Source organism: Epinephelus fuscoguttatus, linkage group LG4 (genome assembly GCF_011397635.1).
Source record: "Epinephelus fuscoguttatus linkage group LG4, E.fuscoguttatus.final_Chr_v1".
Lineage (NCBI taxonomy): Eukaryota > Metazoa > Chordata > Actinopteri > Perciformes > Serranidae > Epinephelus > Epinephelus fuscoguttatus.
In genome coordinates, this window is record NC_064755.1 from 24,116,686 (window position 1) to 24,133,336 (window position 16,651).

The 16,651-nt window shown below is 41.0% G+C and overlaps 2 protein-coding genes across 12 annotated transcripts in view; both read left to right on the top strand.

The window, feature by feature from the left end:
* mef2aa (myocyte enhancer factor 2aa) overlaps positions 1-13,196 on the top strand; it is a 73,513-nt gene extending 60,317 nt beyond the window's left edge. For 5 of the 10 annotated variants that reach the window (XM_049573303.1, XM_049573308.1, XM_049573301.1 and 2 more), the window contains 6 exons: positions 749-808; positions 5,778-5,962; positions 7,425-7,448; positions 8,940-9,069; positions 9,227-9,350; positions 9,544-13,196. In XM_049573303.1, the coding sequence (XP_049429260.1) occupies positions 749-808; positions 5,778-5,962; positions 7,425-7,448; positions 8,940-9,069; positions 9,227-9,350; positions 9,544-9,880 (860 nt within the window). In that variant the 3' untranslated portion in view covers positions 9,881-13,196. The remainder of the gene's footprint in view (positions 1-748; positions 809-5,777; positions 5,963-7,424; positions 7,449-8,939; positions 9,070-9,226; positions 9,351-9,543) is intronic. The other 5 variants (XM_049573310.1, XM_049573304.1, XM_049573309.1 and 2 more) reach the window with 3 other exon arrangements.
* Positions 13,197-15,805: 2,609 nt separating this feature from the next.
* Positions 15,806-16,651, top strand: part of mctp2a (multiple C2 domains, transmembrane 2a) — a 38,796-nt gene continuing 37,950 nt past the window's right edge. For both annotated transcript variants that reach the window (XM_049573083.1, XM_049573084.1), the window contains exon 1: positions 15,806-15,897. In XM_049573083.1, coding sequence (XP_049429040.1) covers positions 15,862-15,897 — 36 coding nt within the window. In that variant the 5' untranslated portion in view covers positions 15,806-15,861. The remainder of the gene's footprint in view (positions 15,898-16,651) is intronic.

The window sequence follows — 16,651 nt, forward strand, 5'->3', positions numbered from 1 at the left end:
ATCAGCATTGTGGAAAAATGATGTCAGTCCACACTAGTGCTTGTACGACTGGTCTGACTCAGTCGGTCCAGATGGCTTTTGCAAGATTCAGCTACACTGCATACGATAGAAGTACATGCAACAAGGTGTGAAATGCCTCATTCAAAATTAACCACATATCAGAATTGGCCAACACCTACCCATATGCAGGGGGTTTACTTAATGGTGGTTTTTTACAATAATTCTTGCTTGATTATTCGCTGCTCTATGTGTATTGTTTTTTTTTTCTTTTTTATGATTCATATTAGATCAGTGTTTTATTACAAGCTAAAAAAAAAATGCCCAGACTCATGTGGCGTGTTGGCAGTGTGTGCTTGAGTTAAGCATATCTTTTGAAAGCGTCTACTATGTAGAGTTTTCATTTGACTGTTAGGAGAGAGGTTCGAGCAGATGCCTGATTTCCAAGACAATTGGTAATTGCTTGCTGCAGGTACATCCTCATAGTGGAACTCTGCATTCACCACCTCCAACTTTATAACAAACACCATGCTGAACGCAGCTTGATGTTCAATATATGATCTTTAATCACATATTGAATATTTCCCCCACCATGAGGACACTGGCGGGAGCACACACGCCTCCATTTGGTGTGCTGTGAAGATAGATCTACATGACATTTTCATGTCTGGTCTGGCATCTCCATCACATGCTCTGCTAGCTTGCAGAAGGATGCAGATGGTTAATCATATCACTCTGTGCATCTCATTAGGTGGCATGCTGGATACCACAGACCTTTCAGTGCCAAGTGGTGTGGGCTCCAGCCCAGCGGGTAAGTCCTCCCTAGAGATTCATTAGCTCTCTGTAGCTCTGCCCAATAGGCCTCCTGCTTAGCACGCGAGCTGGATAGTTGCGTTTCCATCTGTGATTGGTTCAAGACGGTTGTCACTATCATTGACTGATAGTGCCTTTGCCCGACTTTATTTTCACTGCATGCACCGTGAATACAAGTGTTGCTCCTCTCAACAGAGGAAATCTATAGTATGCTTGTTAAACGCATGTGTGAAAGATGGGAAACGGCTCGGCGGCATTCACACAGTGTGGTGTTTGTGCTCGAAAGCAACCTGGGTAACCAGGCGAGGCAATTAGCTGTCCAACTGACTTTGGCAGGTAAATAAACGCAGCGTTTCCTTTAAACTTGTCACCTCTATGTAGCCCTCCCCCATCCTGTTTCCTTCCCTCTATTGACAGGTGCATCTGTTTCCCCCCACTACTCTGACAGCCCTTATAAGGCTGGAGAGGGTCTGTAAGATGCCTAGACCAGCATAACCCTTTAGGTATTCGGGCCATGACATCCCACTAAGTCCTCGGTACACAATGACCGGACAGCCTGTCATGGCTGCAATGTGCTGTGTGAGAGGCGCAGGCAGGTGGAGTTAACTCTTCGCTTGTCACTTAGCTTGCTGTACTCCATATAGTATTTCTGACAGCATGCAATATGGTGTTACGAAACTGGACGAATTCAATGTTCATAGCTTGTGGACGACCACAAAAATATAAGCCTGCGATGGGATATTTGTCGAGGTATTGATTAGAAAGTATGAGCACTCGGAGTCGGTTTACAACATTTTAAAAGAAGTGCTGGGTAAGTTCAGGGTGTGGCACAGGGTCAGGATAGTTAGTATCCTCTGCCAGGGGGCGTCAGCGTTTGGCACAGAGCGAGCATGGTGCAGCTGTTGTTTGTACCAAGTGTGTAGAACAGCAGAGACTACAGGGAGGAGAAACCTCTCCAGCCCTGCTGTCAGATGACCATTCCTGACATAGCTCTGATTTTTCACAAGTAGCAGCTATGACCACAGCAGAAGCCTTTCAAAGTGGCCAGATGGAAGATGTGCCGTGTGATATCTTCTCTCCTGTTCGATGGTGTCACCACAGAGAGAAGGTTTTTTTTCCATAAGGCAAATAGAAGAATTGAACTGTTTTCCACACAACCTCTAGGTCCCTATGTGGGTTCACTTATTAGCTGGTTGTAGGAATCGGCTGACTTGCAAGCACACATGTGTTAATGTCACAGGTAGCATCATTGGGAAGTTTTTTCCTAGCAAACAAATTTCAGTCGTTCCTTCTAAAATAAACCATCTGTTGTTCTTGTTTAGTCTTTGGATTAGATAATGGCTCTACTTTCAAAAAACAATCTCTTTTTGTCTCATTTTGTGCCGTTACATCAGTGTGCAGCTCTATAATAGATTTTTCTTTCAACAGCTCATACAGTTACTCCTAATTACAAGCTCTGCTCCTTGACTGGTGAGCATTAAGAATGAAAGCTGTGTATATGTCTGCCAGCTGTACACAACCGTTCGACAGTATTGAAACATCGCATGTCCTTTTGTGTTCAGCAGATCACATCAGGTAAAAGAAGAAATTGTTTTTGTTGGTGCAAATGTTACTTTTAGAAAGTTATTTTCTTTTGCTGTAGGTTGATTGAATGCGAAACATGTATTCAGAGATGGAGGATGATGATGAATCATATCCATGCTGTATAAAAATACAAGAACGATTGTGTACCTGGTTGCCATCTGCCATAACAAATCACCTTCTGCACATCTTGCCTGGTCTTAGTTCTCTGAGACACAACAGTAGGACTGTGCGTGGCATCTATTATTAGAAAACTGTTTTTGGAGGCCTTGATTCACATCTATTATTTCTTCTCATTCATCAAGACATTTTCTTTTCTGCCTGAACCTGACTCACGTGGGATGCTGGGCACAATAAGTCTCAGTGTTTTTCTTTCCCTGGCCTTAAAATGAAAACTGAATGTTTCAGTTGTAAACACAAGGCCTTATGTAATGCCCCTCTCCCAGACCGTGTTAATAATTCAGGACAATGAACAGAAACCAAACAGCTTTCAACATGTGCAGGTTTCAGTCAGAGAGGATTTATTGGCAAGACCGAGCCGTTAGAGAAGTCTGAATATGGAATGAGGGCAGCAGACATCAGAAAAAAGCCCACTGAAACGTCCCCCGCCGATAGGCTGGGTCTTAACTTGTGGCTGTTACCTTGGCTCAAAATTAACTTTGTGGTCTGAATATTTGTTCAGACATGTGCTCCCTTCTTGGCAATTATTTGAAAGATGTGTGGGATTTAATCATCCGCAGACATCTGAAGTCATAATCAGAGGCAGATTCCAAAGATATGTAAGTCAAGTGGGCCTGACTGTGGCTAGTGAAGACAGCACTGGGTGTATGTCCTTACCCTGTGAAGCAACGTGTGTCGTACTGTTGTCAGCCCAGAAGATGTTGGTATGGAAGTGAACAAAGAAAATGACTGACATGTTAATAGAAACAGTGTGAGTACATTCTTGTTTCAGTCATGCTGTATGAAATAATTTGACAACAACAGTAACAGTTTAAGGCACAAAATAAAACTCAGTGGATCAGTAGATATATATATACGTGCTGAGAGGCGGCACAGGAGGCATATATCATTCTTCACTCTATTATAGCTACTTTTTTTGGACAAAAAACACCGTAAAGGACTTTTAACAATACAGATAGGCACAGAAACATGTATATGTGATTATATAATTATTTGTATGTATGCAGTTATGGTGTATGGTGGACTTTGTTTTCGATGCACCATTTGTTACATTTTGCATTAAATATGTTGTTTGAAGTTGAATATACATATAATATTTTAATGTGTGTGTTACCAGAGGATGTCATGTTATATTTTTGGTGTTTGAGGCCAACAGAATTGCGAGACACAGAACTTAACGGCCGTTTCACAGCAGACATTTTGATATATCGGCAGAGAAAGCACAGGCGTAATTAATAACAATAATTCCAGCTGTATTACATCGAGGTTTAACAGTTATATGGTTTTGTGCATGCTATCTGGTGTGGTTTACTGCAGAACGTAATGGGATGCAGCCATTGTTACATCTTTATTAGTTACACCTGTGCGTTCCCTGCTATGAGAAATATTTATGTTTTGAGCAGGATCTCTGTTCAAATAAAATATCACAGCCCACTGATCGTTATCAGAGAGTCTTAACATGCCATATTGCAAAGCTGCAACCAATTCCTGTACATGAAAGCCTATTTGCACTAACATCTCATTTCCACCGAATGACATCTTCATTGCTTGTAATCAGGTTCGCTATTTTTAGGGCCTTGGACATTTACTCTACTTATTCTGTAAACACGGTTTTCTCGCAGCAGCCAACTCTTGTATGATCAAAGCCAGAGCTGTCGGCGATATCTGCTTGTATATACTGTTGATTCAGCTGTGAGATACTATTGTCGGCTTCATAACTGTTTATTTGACCGTGAATTGTTGCTGTCCTTATCTGTAGTCAGAGGGGCTATTGTTCCATTATGTTCCTACGCAAGAGCCTACTCATTGTGCACACACTTTGTGTTTCGCTGGGATACACTGAACACAATGGAGAAGTCAGCAACTTGTTGAAGTGTTACTGATCTGTTGATGCAGCGCGAGACGCCATTCATTCTTTCTTCCCCTTGTTTTCAGGATTTCAACGTGTTTACATTGTAAAAAGTATAGCTTTTGCTGAGACTTGCGTAAAGTAAATTCGATTTTAAACTCAAGAGCACTTGAAATATTGTGGTTGTTTGCTCCCTTTTTGTCGCAGCAATTCACTGCTCCATTTTTATTAGAGTGGATTTGTGTGGAATTTGCAGAATCCCACTGCAGACCTTGGTCAGACGAGGCACACGGAACCTTGCAATTGAAAAAAAGGTGCTGTAGTTCGACAAAAACAGGAAGAATTCATCTATTCCTGAAACGTATGGGTTTTTTTTAATGTGACAGTAATTAAAATACAAGTTAAAGACAGTTTGCAGTGCTTTAACAATGTGTAAGGGATCATTTTTGACAGTGTAGTTGCTTCAGAATTAATCAATATTTTTATTTTTACAGTTGTAAGGCATGTCAACACACATGGAACATCTACTTTGCAAAACCATAGCCATTAGAACAAGCTTCACAACATTATGTACTGTGTATGATCTAAAACAAATGAAAAAAAAAATATTAAGTGTGTATTATTTTGTGGTACACAACATATCACAGTATTTTGTCAAATAAGGTATAGTATCTAAAAACTGTACCATGAATCTATGCAGACTCTAACACTTTTACTTAACCCTGAACATTTCTTTTTATTTCTTGAAGTGTTTTTCAAAGATAATTTTTTTGTTTCCAGCCTTTGCATGGGGTGGTGGTCCATATGTGGTTTAGGTGGATGGAAGCTCCTAAAATAAGTTGGTGGGAAACCATCGCTTTTTCACGTTTGACAAACTAAACTAAGGAAATGACTAATGACGGTGACATGACATAAACATCAAGGTGTGAATGTGCAAGGCAGAGTCTCACACTTTGCTTTTGTTTGCGGGCACAGTGTAAAAAAAACAACACCATGAGATCTTCTAACTGTTTTTTATTCACTGTAATGGCTCCAGCTATTTCTTTTAAGCAGTCACAGTACATTTGTCAGTGAACTGCTCCTCATCCCGAGATGCAAAGAATTGACTTTGATGTAATCATTCACAATAAAAATAAAAGGCTCATCAATTTTGAAATGGACATTTTATTTTTGTAAATGTGCAGGATAATTATCCAAGTCTATTAAAACTTCCCAGAGGGTTGGAAACACTTAACGCTGCGTGCTGCAGCAAGCTGGAAAAACAACGCTGTGCGAGAGGTTCGCTTGATGACTGGAAGTGTTGTCAGTCACAGTCCGTGGTTTGATGATGTGTTTCTGTCGCTGTGTACCTCTGCAGGGAACGGTTTTGTTAACCCCAGGGGCTCTCCGGGCGTCCTCAGCACACCCAGCGGCAATGGCCTGGGTAAAGTCATGCCCACCAAGTCTCCACCACCCCCTGGAGGGAACATGGGAATGGGAGGCCGCAAGCCAGACCTAAGGGTTGTTATCCCTCCATCTAGCAAAGGGATGATGCCCCCACTGGTGAGTACAGAGCACACCACTGCACACAAGTATCAGCAGCTAAAGGACCTTAAAGTACCTCTGCTCCAGGGCAGAGCGGAGCCTTGTTTCGTGGCATCTAGACTCTAATATGTTTTGCAGGGTTTTGCCACAACCATTTTTGATATTATCACGCCAATGAAGCGTGTGAAGGTTTTTCTGACAAGTGGGACTCACTCACCGTGTGCAGGCCACACCTGAGCAGCATTCTTCTTGTGCTGCGTTCTTCTTCATCACCGTCATTAACATAGATCTGCAGCCCAGGTGTCATAACTCCCACTCAATTATTCACATTTAAATGAGAGGCATTCTCTAATTATAATAATGAAGGTGCAGAGCGCTCTGACCACAGCGGACACCTGAGGCTAAACTAGACTCTCCTGGTCATAAATCAACTCAAACAAAAAAAAACTATAAGTGTGGCATTCTCAGACAGCAGCCAGCAAATATACTATTTCCAACTTTGGGTGTTGCTGGTGTTGTCATCAACAGGAGCCACTCCAGGAAAATGATTGTGTTTGGTAAATAAACCTCAGGTTACTGTGGGTGCTCCTCTTTTGCAGAGCTTCATCCAGCCTGGAGCAGTTTCTAAGCAAGTGTGCGTGTTACCCTGTCAGCATGTGGAAATCAGTAGAGCAGGACAGGTTGTGTTGTAAGAGGTTTGAAACAGGTTAGGCAGTGGCGGGCGGCAGGTTCTTTTGGAGTGGTAGAGGCTGTGGAGGGCGCTGGCTGTGGCAGGTCTGCAGACAGCCTGTCATTAGGCCATAATGGTATTAAATTAATCACATCTCAGTGTGACAGAGTGTAGATGAAGACTTAATCAGGGGCCCAGGGTGTGAGCCAGATAATATCTTGTCGCCCTTGTCGTGTCTTCCTGCCGCTATTGATTGAGTGTGGGTATTAAGACAGCCCTGGCCCGGTCGCAGTATGTCCCACAGCACGGAGAAGATGGAAGATGGGCTTCTGGTTCCTCTTAAGGCACACGGAGGATTTGAAATGCTCTGCTAAGTGCTATGTGGTCACTGTTTTTGCCGGTGGAGAAATTCGTATGTAATTCCTGCTGACTGTGAGATGATTGCAGTGTCACATTCAGAATCAGATGAGAGTTCGTCAATACCCAGAACAACTCTGTACTCTCTGCTCTTTATTTCACTGGCGTTTGTCCAGGTTGTGACTGCTTCTTCTTCTTCATTTTCAAGACAAAGACAAGTTAATCGGGTGCCTGTGCTTCAGACAAAATGGCTCATGAGTACAACAACAGACTACAGACATAAAATCAGTGGGATTTTACAACGACTGCAGAAGTCATCCGCACTTTTATATTCCCCAGTGTCCCCTTTTACTGTAAAATCTAGATAGCTGGCACTATTTTCCAGAGCGCTTTACAGCCGCTCTGCTTCTTTCCTGTAACTCTGCCTCTCTTCTTCTCTTCTGTTGAGGGCAGTCGGAGGAGGAGGAAATGGATTTGGTGAGTTTTGACAAATGCCTGGGCAAATGGCTGAAATGTGAACACGCTTCCGGTAATCACACATGCTAGACTAAAGGCAGTGCTCAAACCGGAGATTGGCTCTCAGGACTGCCAGCAATAATAAATTCAAAAAAAATGTTTTGTCACTGCATGTTTTGGGTTTGGCCTGTGAAAATTGCCTCAGCCTGTTAAATTGGCTTGTCTATTCCCAACACGTCAATGTTAGTCATATACCACCAGGAGTGTGAGAGGGAGAACGAGAGAGGGAGAGAGATGAAAGCTAAGCGCTAATTAATGCTAATTTTTTTTTTTTAACTATTATATTGTAGTCACAATCTGAAAAGTTTAAGACTTAACAAAAACAGTGTTGGGTAAAAAAAAAATCTAAATAATTTATACTCTTACTAAGGACGGGAAGATTACATCATCTTAAATGACATCATGCTGTGAGATACTTGGGGTTCAGTGAAGTCATCTGGCTGGAGAGTGTTGGAACAATGCGAGGAAGCCATCAGCTCCATCATGATGATGCAATGCTGCTTGGAGCGTAACCGCTGGCAGCTGCACATATGTTTATTACATTGTATTGTGAGGATTTGTTACAGTATTGTTCTAAACTGTGTCTGCCTTTGATTAGCGGAGTTGGAGTGTGTGCATCTGTAGCTCACAGCGTAGTTTGCTGCATGACCACACCGAGCTGTGTAGGTGTGTGTTTGTTTGGACTGCATGCTGGTCACTGCACTAAAAAACCACTGGAGCTTTACTGTACGTCACTCTGGGATTATCCTTTTGCACCCTCTCGGTTAGAAGTTGTTAATTTGATTGTACGACTGATCAGTAGGCTCACTGTGATTTGCAGTTGATGCTGTGGAAGGGGGCTTGCGTTTCCTCACCTGCACTTTCCCTGTCACTGCGTTCTGTTTCTTGTCTAACAAAGTAAAACGTAAGCAGATTGCAGTAAATCTGATTAATCTTTTGTTTTGCCTGTAGCTGCATGTCGGTTGTTGTGATGACTACATCAGTTAGTTGTCCTCTTAAAATATAGCCATTGTGATTTCTGAAATATTTTAACATTTTACATGTTTTAAAGCCCATGATAACCATTTTAATGTGGGATAAATCCACTAGTACATCTGCAGTTTGTTGTGTAATGCCACATGTATTTAGTGACCTGTATTTAAATGTATATCAGAAATAACGCAACATCAGTTAATGAATATTTCTTCTTGTTTTGCCCTCTTTATTTTGACATGTTTGTAAAAACACAGACAATAATGAATCAGAAAGCTCAGAATATTGATTTCCATGAAGCTACACCACCACTTAGTGGCGGCTCTTATTATTACACTCATATTCCTGATTTATCGACCAGCTTAAAATATGTACGCTCAAAATTAAATGTCTTAAATAATGAGAAAATGTGTCGCAATTGCATTATAGTAGAGTGTTTTTTTAGCGTTACATTTTGTGTGTGTGTGTGTGTTTTGGCAGAACACCCAGAGGATAAGCAGCTCCCAGTCCACCCAGCCGCTGGCCACTCCAGTAGTGTCTGTCACCACCCCCAGCTTACCCCCACAGGGCCTGGTCTACTCGGGCATGCCCACCTCCTACAACCCTACTGGTGAGTCTGGCCCCTTCTCTCCCCTCAGACTGAAAACAACCGCCTCAGCCGTGAGTGTTTGTACTACACGCTGTTGGTTCTTGCTCTTTTCTCAGCGGCACATGGTGTTGTAGCTGAAATGAGTTCTCACTGTGTGTGGCTGCTTTTGTTTTTACAGAGTTCTCCCTGAGCAGCGCAGAGATCTCTTCCCTACAGGGCTTTAGCTCTCCTGGGCTCTCACTGGGCTCCATGTCGGCATGGCAACAGCATCAACTGGGCCAGGCAGCTCTTAATTCTTTGGTGTGAGTAACACACTTCCAAACAAAGGCACACTCTCCAGACGCCCTCACATAAAAGCAACACCCACTGTGCTCTGTGATATCATGCTGAATCACACATCTACATATTCCTGGCTGTTCGCATTATCGCACCTCACATTTGTTGTCTCATTTTTTTGAGTCTGAACACAAAATGTCATGCTTATCTTCTCCGCAGTGGTGGAGGTCACCTACCTCAGGGCTCCAACCTCTCCATCAGCACCAGCCACAGCATAAACATCAAGTCCGAGCCCATTTCGCCGCCACGGGAGCGTGTCACCCCATCCGGCTTCCCCCCTCAGCAGCCGCAGCAAGGATCCAGCCGACAGGAAGTTCTGGGACGTTCACCCGCCGACAGCCTCAGCTCTTCCTGTAGCTCTTACGACGGCAGCGATCGCGAGGACCACCGGCCAGACTTCCACTCCCCGCTGGGGCTGGGAAGACCCCCCGCTGGCTCCGAGGACAGGGAGAGCCCTTCGGTCAAGCGCTTGCGCATGGACACATGGGTGACATAAAGAGCCCCGATCACGCCTCCAGTCACCAGCCAGTCAGAGAGAGGGAGGGGTTAGACATGGAGATAAAAGAGAGAGCAAGGGTCCTTAGAGCTATCATTATATTATTCAACTCCATTTCAATTTGTAAGACTGAGTGGCAAATGTTTAAAGACATGTCAGGACATATCTGAAGTAAATTCTCTCAAACTGATACAGTAAGATTTAAAAAAAAAAAAAAAAGATCTCAGTTAGCTGGACTGAAATATATGCACAAGCAGGTGGTATCAGGTACTTGGTGCAATTCAGATGCAGAGGAAAGAAAGAAAGAAAATTGTTAAACAATAGGCGATAGATTATTGTAGTCACTGGTCTAGTCAGACACTTACATGTAGTTGCTGTATTGCTGTTGTGCTCGCAAGTTGCAAACAATCAGAGAAAGTTGTGTTGCTTTCAGGCCGAGGACCCTTACATACGATGTTCACTGCGAGAACTGTCTTTTGAAAATCATGCTGTAACCACACAAGACCTTTATCTCAAGTGGCCTCTTGTAATTTATTGATTCAGTCGACCGCGAGACACAGAGAGCACGGAGTTAATTAAGACTATACAGGAATTTTGATCACACAGTAAATAATTGCAACAGTCGAGACTACTTTTAGTGAATAAATGAATTAATACTGTTGGAGGTAAAAAAAAAAACAAAAATAGCGACAGAATTTATTGCAATAATGACATACTATTCATTTTATAATTTAAAAGAGTAGGATATATAAATGTGCAATTAAGATAATGCGAACCTGTCCAGTTGAACTGGTGAGAAAATCAACATGTTCACATTTGTGTAACAGTTCATCAGTAATATAAGCCAAAGCTGTTCTTTTGTGTTGTTTTTGTACAGTTGCTACGGTTTCCTAACAGCTCACTCAAACGCACCATCGTTCATCATAGTTTTTATTTTGTATCGTGCTTTATCGCAGACGGTGTAAAGTCGTGTAAACCAGATCTTGAATCGATATCTAAAGCCATGAACATTTTGCTGTTCTGTTTGTACAATTGATAATTTGAGCCAAACATTTTTCTTTTGTTGTGTAAATAGCGACTTTAATATATATCACTAGGGTGGGAGTGCGTGCTGAATGTACCGTACGGACCGCCGTTTTCAAGAAAAGTATATTTTTGTGGATTACAGCCAAGTTTACAAGTGTAGACCCTTAAAAAAAAAGTAGATCGTTCACTGGTCGATATTTGCTGTTTTGTTCATTTTACTGTAATCTCCTCCAAATTGAATCATCAACATGACATCCCATGTGTTTCAGTTCCAGATGGTCAACTTGTTTTTCTTTCCCTCTCTTTATTAGTGATGACTGTTTGTCCTAAAAGACATTGTAACAACAATGCTGTGAGGTTGAAGTTCCACTTTTTTTCAAATTTGTGAAGGATGATCACAAGGCTAGGGGAAATAGGGTTTCTTCCCTCCCTATTGTAGTTGTATACCAGCAGCTGCTGAATACACTGCCAACATTCAAACCCAAGGTCCCAGCCCCACACTGAAGAATAATCTATTGTTACTGCATGTAGCTCAACTGAAAAACATGCCATCTCGCGAGCCCTTTCCACTATCCTGTTATTGGTTCACTGAATTGAAGCAGAAGACGTGAGTGTGGTAGAAGTGGCTGCTGACCTTCACACAAAACTGATCATGCCTGTGCTCATATGTGGTTGTAAATATCGCAGACAGTCATAATTATGTACAAAAATACTCATGTGTTTCCTTAATTTGGCCTCAGAAATTGTATCGTATATCAATGCCCTATTACTAGTAAGACTACTATAGGCCTAGGAACCTTAGGAGCCAGAAAATCCGAAGGCGTTGAAGTCGTGTACACGGAAGGTGTTGCAACGCTGTTATCGCACCGTGCGCAGACGGAAGGGAGAAAAAAAAGGGGGGGCTGTGACTTGTTTCTTCTCCATCATCACAGAAGCAAATAATTCAGCTAATTCATAACAACGCAACGTCATCGACTTCAATCTCACTGCTGGATTGCACACATTTGTATGAGAAGTTTGCTGTACGTGAAAGGTATCGCCCTGCATTCGCCGTGACATATCTTGTGTGTGTTCCTGAGCCTCCTCCTCCGCCCCCATCATCCACTCCATGATAGTTCTCAATATATATAATGATCTATGCAGTTGTAGCCCCAACTCACACACAGAGTATGATGTCATTACAGGACACATTTAGTCCACAAAGCATCAGGAAGAAGAGCATCTGAGGATTGACTGTTAGACTCTTATCCTGAAGTGCCGCATCTGGAGGTTGCTGGACTACAAGTTATACATTTTATGATTGATTTGGATACCCCGGGGCAATCTCTTCATGTTCATACACATTGGTAGACACACTTTACATGATGTATAGTAATCCATGATGTAATCCAGTTTAACACAGCAGGTGAAAATAGCAATAATAAATGACTACAACTAAAAAACAGTCTGCCTGTCTCGGCAGCACCACCTCGTAGTTGAGCACACTTTAGCACTTGATGACATATCAGGGAATTTTGTAGTTTGTCTATCTATATGCACAGTTAGGAAATGCCTTATCCCAAAGAAAAATTATATATACCATTTTTATTTTCTCTCGGTTTGAAAAAAAAAAAAAATAGACAATGCAGATATCATTCAAACTTGACCAGACCTGCCTCTTCTCAGAAAAGACCCACACAAGAAAATGCACAGTGAATGCACCGTGATACACTTTGCTCTTTTGGTCTATGTCCAAATTGTGCACAACTGATGAATGTGAAAGGAAAGGGTAATCAATGAACCTTTGTAGAGGACTTTCTTCACTTTGCTGTGTAAGAGTACACTGCTTTGCTTCATGGCTTTTATAAACAGAACTACGTGTTTGGTAAGTGTTTGTAGTTGATAGTTCACTTAACTGAAGAAGCTGTTTTCGGTTTGAGCGCTCAGACCGTTTGGCGGCACAAGCTGGACTTTGTTGCCAATGATGACATTATTTGTTTTGAAAATCGAAAGAGATTTTAAGTTAATCTACATTTTTTTCTTTCCCTTGAATGTGTTATTTTATTTTCATCATACAATAAATATTCAAGTGAACTTTTTATTAAACAATTAAGATACTATGCTAGATATTGTTGTACAAAATTTGTATTCTTCACAAAAGTACAAATATTGGCTTTTAATGTGTAATTTAGGTTATCTCTCTTATTCTGTATAAAATGAAGTAAACAACTCTTACATAGAATTTGTTCTCATGTGAAGTCCCAAACAGTAGAAACTGTCAACTTTATTAAACACCTCAGTGTATGCTCAATCTGAACTCCATGTCTATTCATCCGTTGCATTTTATTCACTGCATGCATCAGCCAGTACACTGAGGTCTCTGCTGCCGTCTGTCACACAGTGATACTAACTGCATAATGCTGCAAAAACCTTTAACTCACTGACTTAATGTAAGAACATTCGATGAAATACTGTAATGAAATCACCACACTGAAAATGTTTATCCCAAAACAGTGCTGCTTGATTTAGTACAGGGGTTTTATACATGCTGGATGAATGGGTCAGTGCACTGTGGCAGCCAGTGGTGGTGGAAGTGAATGAAAGTACAGTATAGCCTACTACTACTGTATGAAAACAGTTTCACTACAAGCAAATGTCCTGCATTTACAATCTGTCTTAAGTTAAAGTATAATTGTATTATCAGAATATAAAAAATAAGAGTTCCCATTATGAGTGTAATATAAATTATTTTACTGTTGTGAATCGTTTAAGCAGATTTTGGTTATTGTAGCTAATTTGAACTGATTTTGACAGTATATGGTTGGGCAGTTCTGCAAAGTAAGTGTGACATTAAAGAACATATTTCCCATTAAAATGTAGTGTACTAAAATAGGCTATAAAGTATCATAAAATGGGAATACTTTTTAAAAATAAAAAATAATGACAGTCCAGCCTACTTAATGTTGAAGTCCACGGTGTAGGCTGGCAGTCTGAAAAGCATTTCAGGCACTCTGATTGTCAGTAAAAATCCTTTATCTATTCATGGATGACCAACACTCATCAAAAGCTCACATGATGTAGATAATAAAGCATTTAAGTAGTGTCCCTTTAAAAAAAAAAAAAAACCTCACTAGTGCATGGGTGTCAAATATATGACCCGGGGGCCAGAACCAAAGGGTCCAATCCGGCCCACCGGATGACCTTGCACACTTAATAGTGATGCACTTGTGAAGGCTAAGAGGTGCCACGTTTTGGGAGCAAGTTAAACCTCGAGTAGCTTTCTTTGTGTAAAATGCTGCTTCAGAGGCTTTTCTGCCCCGACCACAATGCAATCCAATCCAATCCAACTTTATTTGTAAAGCACTTTAAAACAACCACAGAGTACCAAAGTGCTGTACAGAAGAATAAATAAAAGACAATAAATAAAAGACAAAACAGCTCGCACAAGGCATAAAATACAAGTAAAATAAATTAAGACACATAAAACATTTGTAAAAAAAAAAATAAAATAAATAAATAACAGCTATACAATGAAAAATAAAATAAGATAAAACAATGCACTTCTTTTCTTTTACTTAGTCTAGTGTGGTGTTGTCAGGATTATTACACAGGAGTGGAAATGTACAGAAAATGCACATTCAATGACAGTGAGTAGTCGACTGAATGTGGAAAAACTGAGAAATATTGTTGAAATTGCATTTATTCTTGCTGTTTGTCATCAGTTTTGAGATTGGATTAGCATTTTCAACATGTACTTCTTTAAACAACAAAAATGGAAAATATTTGGAGGCGTTTGTTATTTACAGGACGTTATCCAGTGGTTTTACTGGTCTGGCCCACCTGCTACCAAATCGGACTGTGGCCCGTAAACTGTGTTTGACACCCCTGCACAAGTTGAAATGTGATGGTCATTTGTGTGTTACTTAAGTTTTTCTTTGTGTTTTTTTTTACTAACAATCAGAGTGTTCAGACTGCCAGCCTATACCATGCACCTCTGTGTTAAGGAAGCTGGGCAGTCACTGTTTTTTTTTTTGTTTTTTAATTTGACTACTTACCTTATTTTTAAAGAGCACCTGTCACCAACACCTGGTTTCTTGACCCACTGCAGCACTTCCCTATGTTTCATCATTATCAATGGAAATACTTTTACTTTAGTGCCTCAGAACTGTACTTATTGGGGACAGGAATTCAATCTTAAACTCATCAAGAGGTCATGTTATGTGGGTCAGGTAGCATTTAAGTAGTGTCCTCTTGGAAGAAAACAAAAAGTCCCCTAGTGTTTCCTGTAAATCAAAATGAGTTAGTCATCCATGTATTTAAGGGTTTTTTTGTATACCAACAATCAGAGTGTCTCGGATGCTTTTCAGGCTGCCAGCCTATACTGTGGACTTCTGCATTAAGGAAACTGGGCAGTCATTGTTTGTTATTTTTATTTGAGTATTTGCCTCATTATTGAGGAGCACCTGTTTTGTTTTTACAATCATAATTTTATTTGATTGCTTCCCTTATTCTCGATTTTTTTTTTTAAATTGTATTTATTAATTTATTTATGATCACCAACACCTAGTTTCTTGACCCAGTGCAGCACACCCTATTTTTTCATCATTATCAATGGAAACACCTTTACTTTAGTACCTAAAAATTGTACTTGTAGTGTTTTGAGTAATTGTAGCCCATTTAGTCACTTTTCACCACTTGTGACAGCAGCACTTATCTAAAGCTGGAGGATTTATTTGTAACTTTGAAGCTGGCCTTAAAAACTTCTGGATCAGTCTTTGAGCTCGTTTTGGAAGGCATACAATACGGATACCTGTACAGGCCAAAATGCAGGAAACAAACAGTTGAGAGCAAAGTGTTTCACAGGGGACATCTAGTGATATTTCTCTTTTAGAGCAGTTTTGCAGGAAGCGTGTATTTCCACAGTCTGGCCGGTAGGAGGCACTGTAACACAAAGCATTACAGAGAGCTGTAGGACGATGGCCTGTCGGTGCACCTTGTTAGCCGAGGTAAAGGTAAGTTGGTCAAACACTGAGGTTAACGCTAACCTAGCTTAACTAAGCTGTTAGTCGGTCTGTTTAATGAAAGAAGTGTATTTTTAATATGAATATGGCAGCTAAGATTCATTATGTCAAAAACAAAAGCATCACAATTTATGCGAGGTTAACTGTAGCGTTAACAAGGGCAACTGTAGGTAAATGTGCATTGAATTCAAAGGTGAGAAACATCTCGAATACTTACGAAACATGACGCATTTGCTAACGTGGAAACTCCCCAAAAGTAGCACTGATAAGTTGAGGTTAAAGGCTCCAAAGTATACTCTTTAAAGTACTTTTACTTTTGGTGTAAAAGTACAATTTCCTACCTACAGTTGTTTCTTTACATTAACTTTTGAATGCTGGGCTTTGTTTGCCTTCTGTACATTGTGGTGTTGCTGCTCTTGTGTACAACTACTAATTTTAACTGAGTTTAAATTTAGTAGCAGAACATAAGACACTGGGACAAACAAGGGTTTTAGGTCAGCTGTGTAGCTGACATCCTCAATCTTTCATGGTTGTTTTCCGTGTGAAGGCTTGCATGTGCATCACTCAGTATATTTGTCCCCAAGTGCATGTTCTTGGCTTCCTGTCCATCAGACCAGCTGTGCTGCAGGCTGGAACTGGTCCAGTGTGCATGTGTAGAGTAACCAAGCAGGGTTTTGGGCTGTTTGAGTTGTGTGAGAAGAAGGGCGACAGGCCACCTGCCATAGGGGCTTGCCCTGTTCAGATC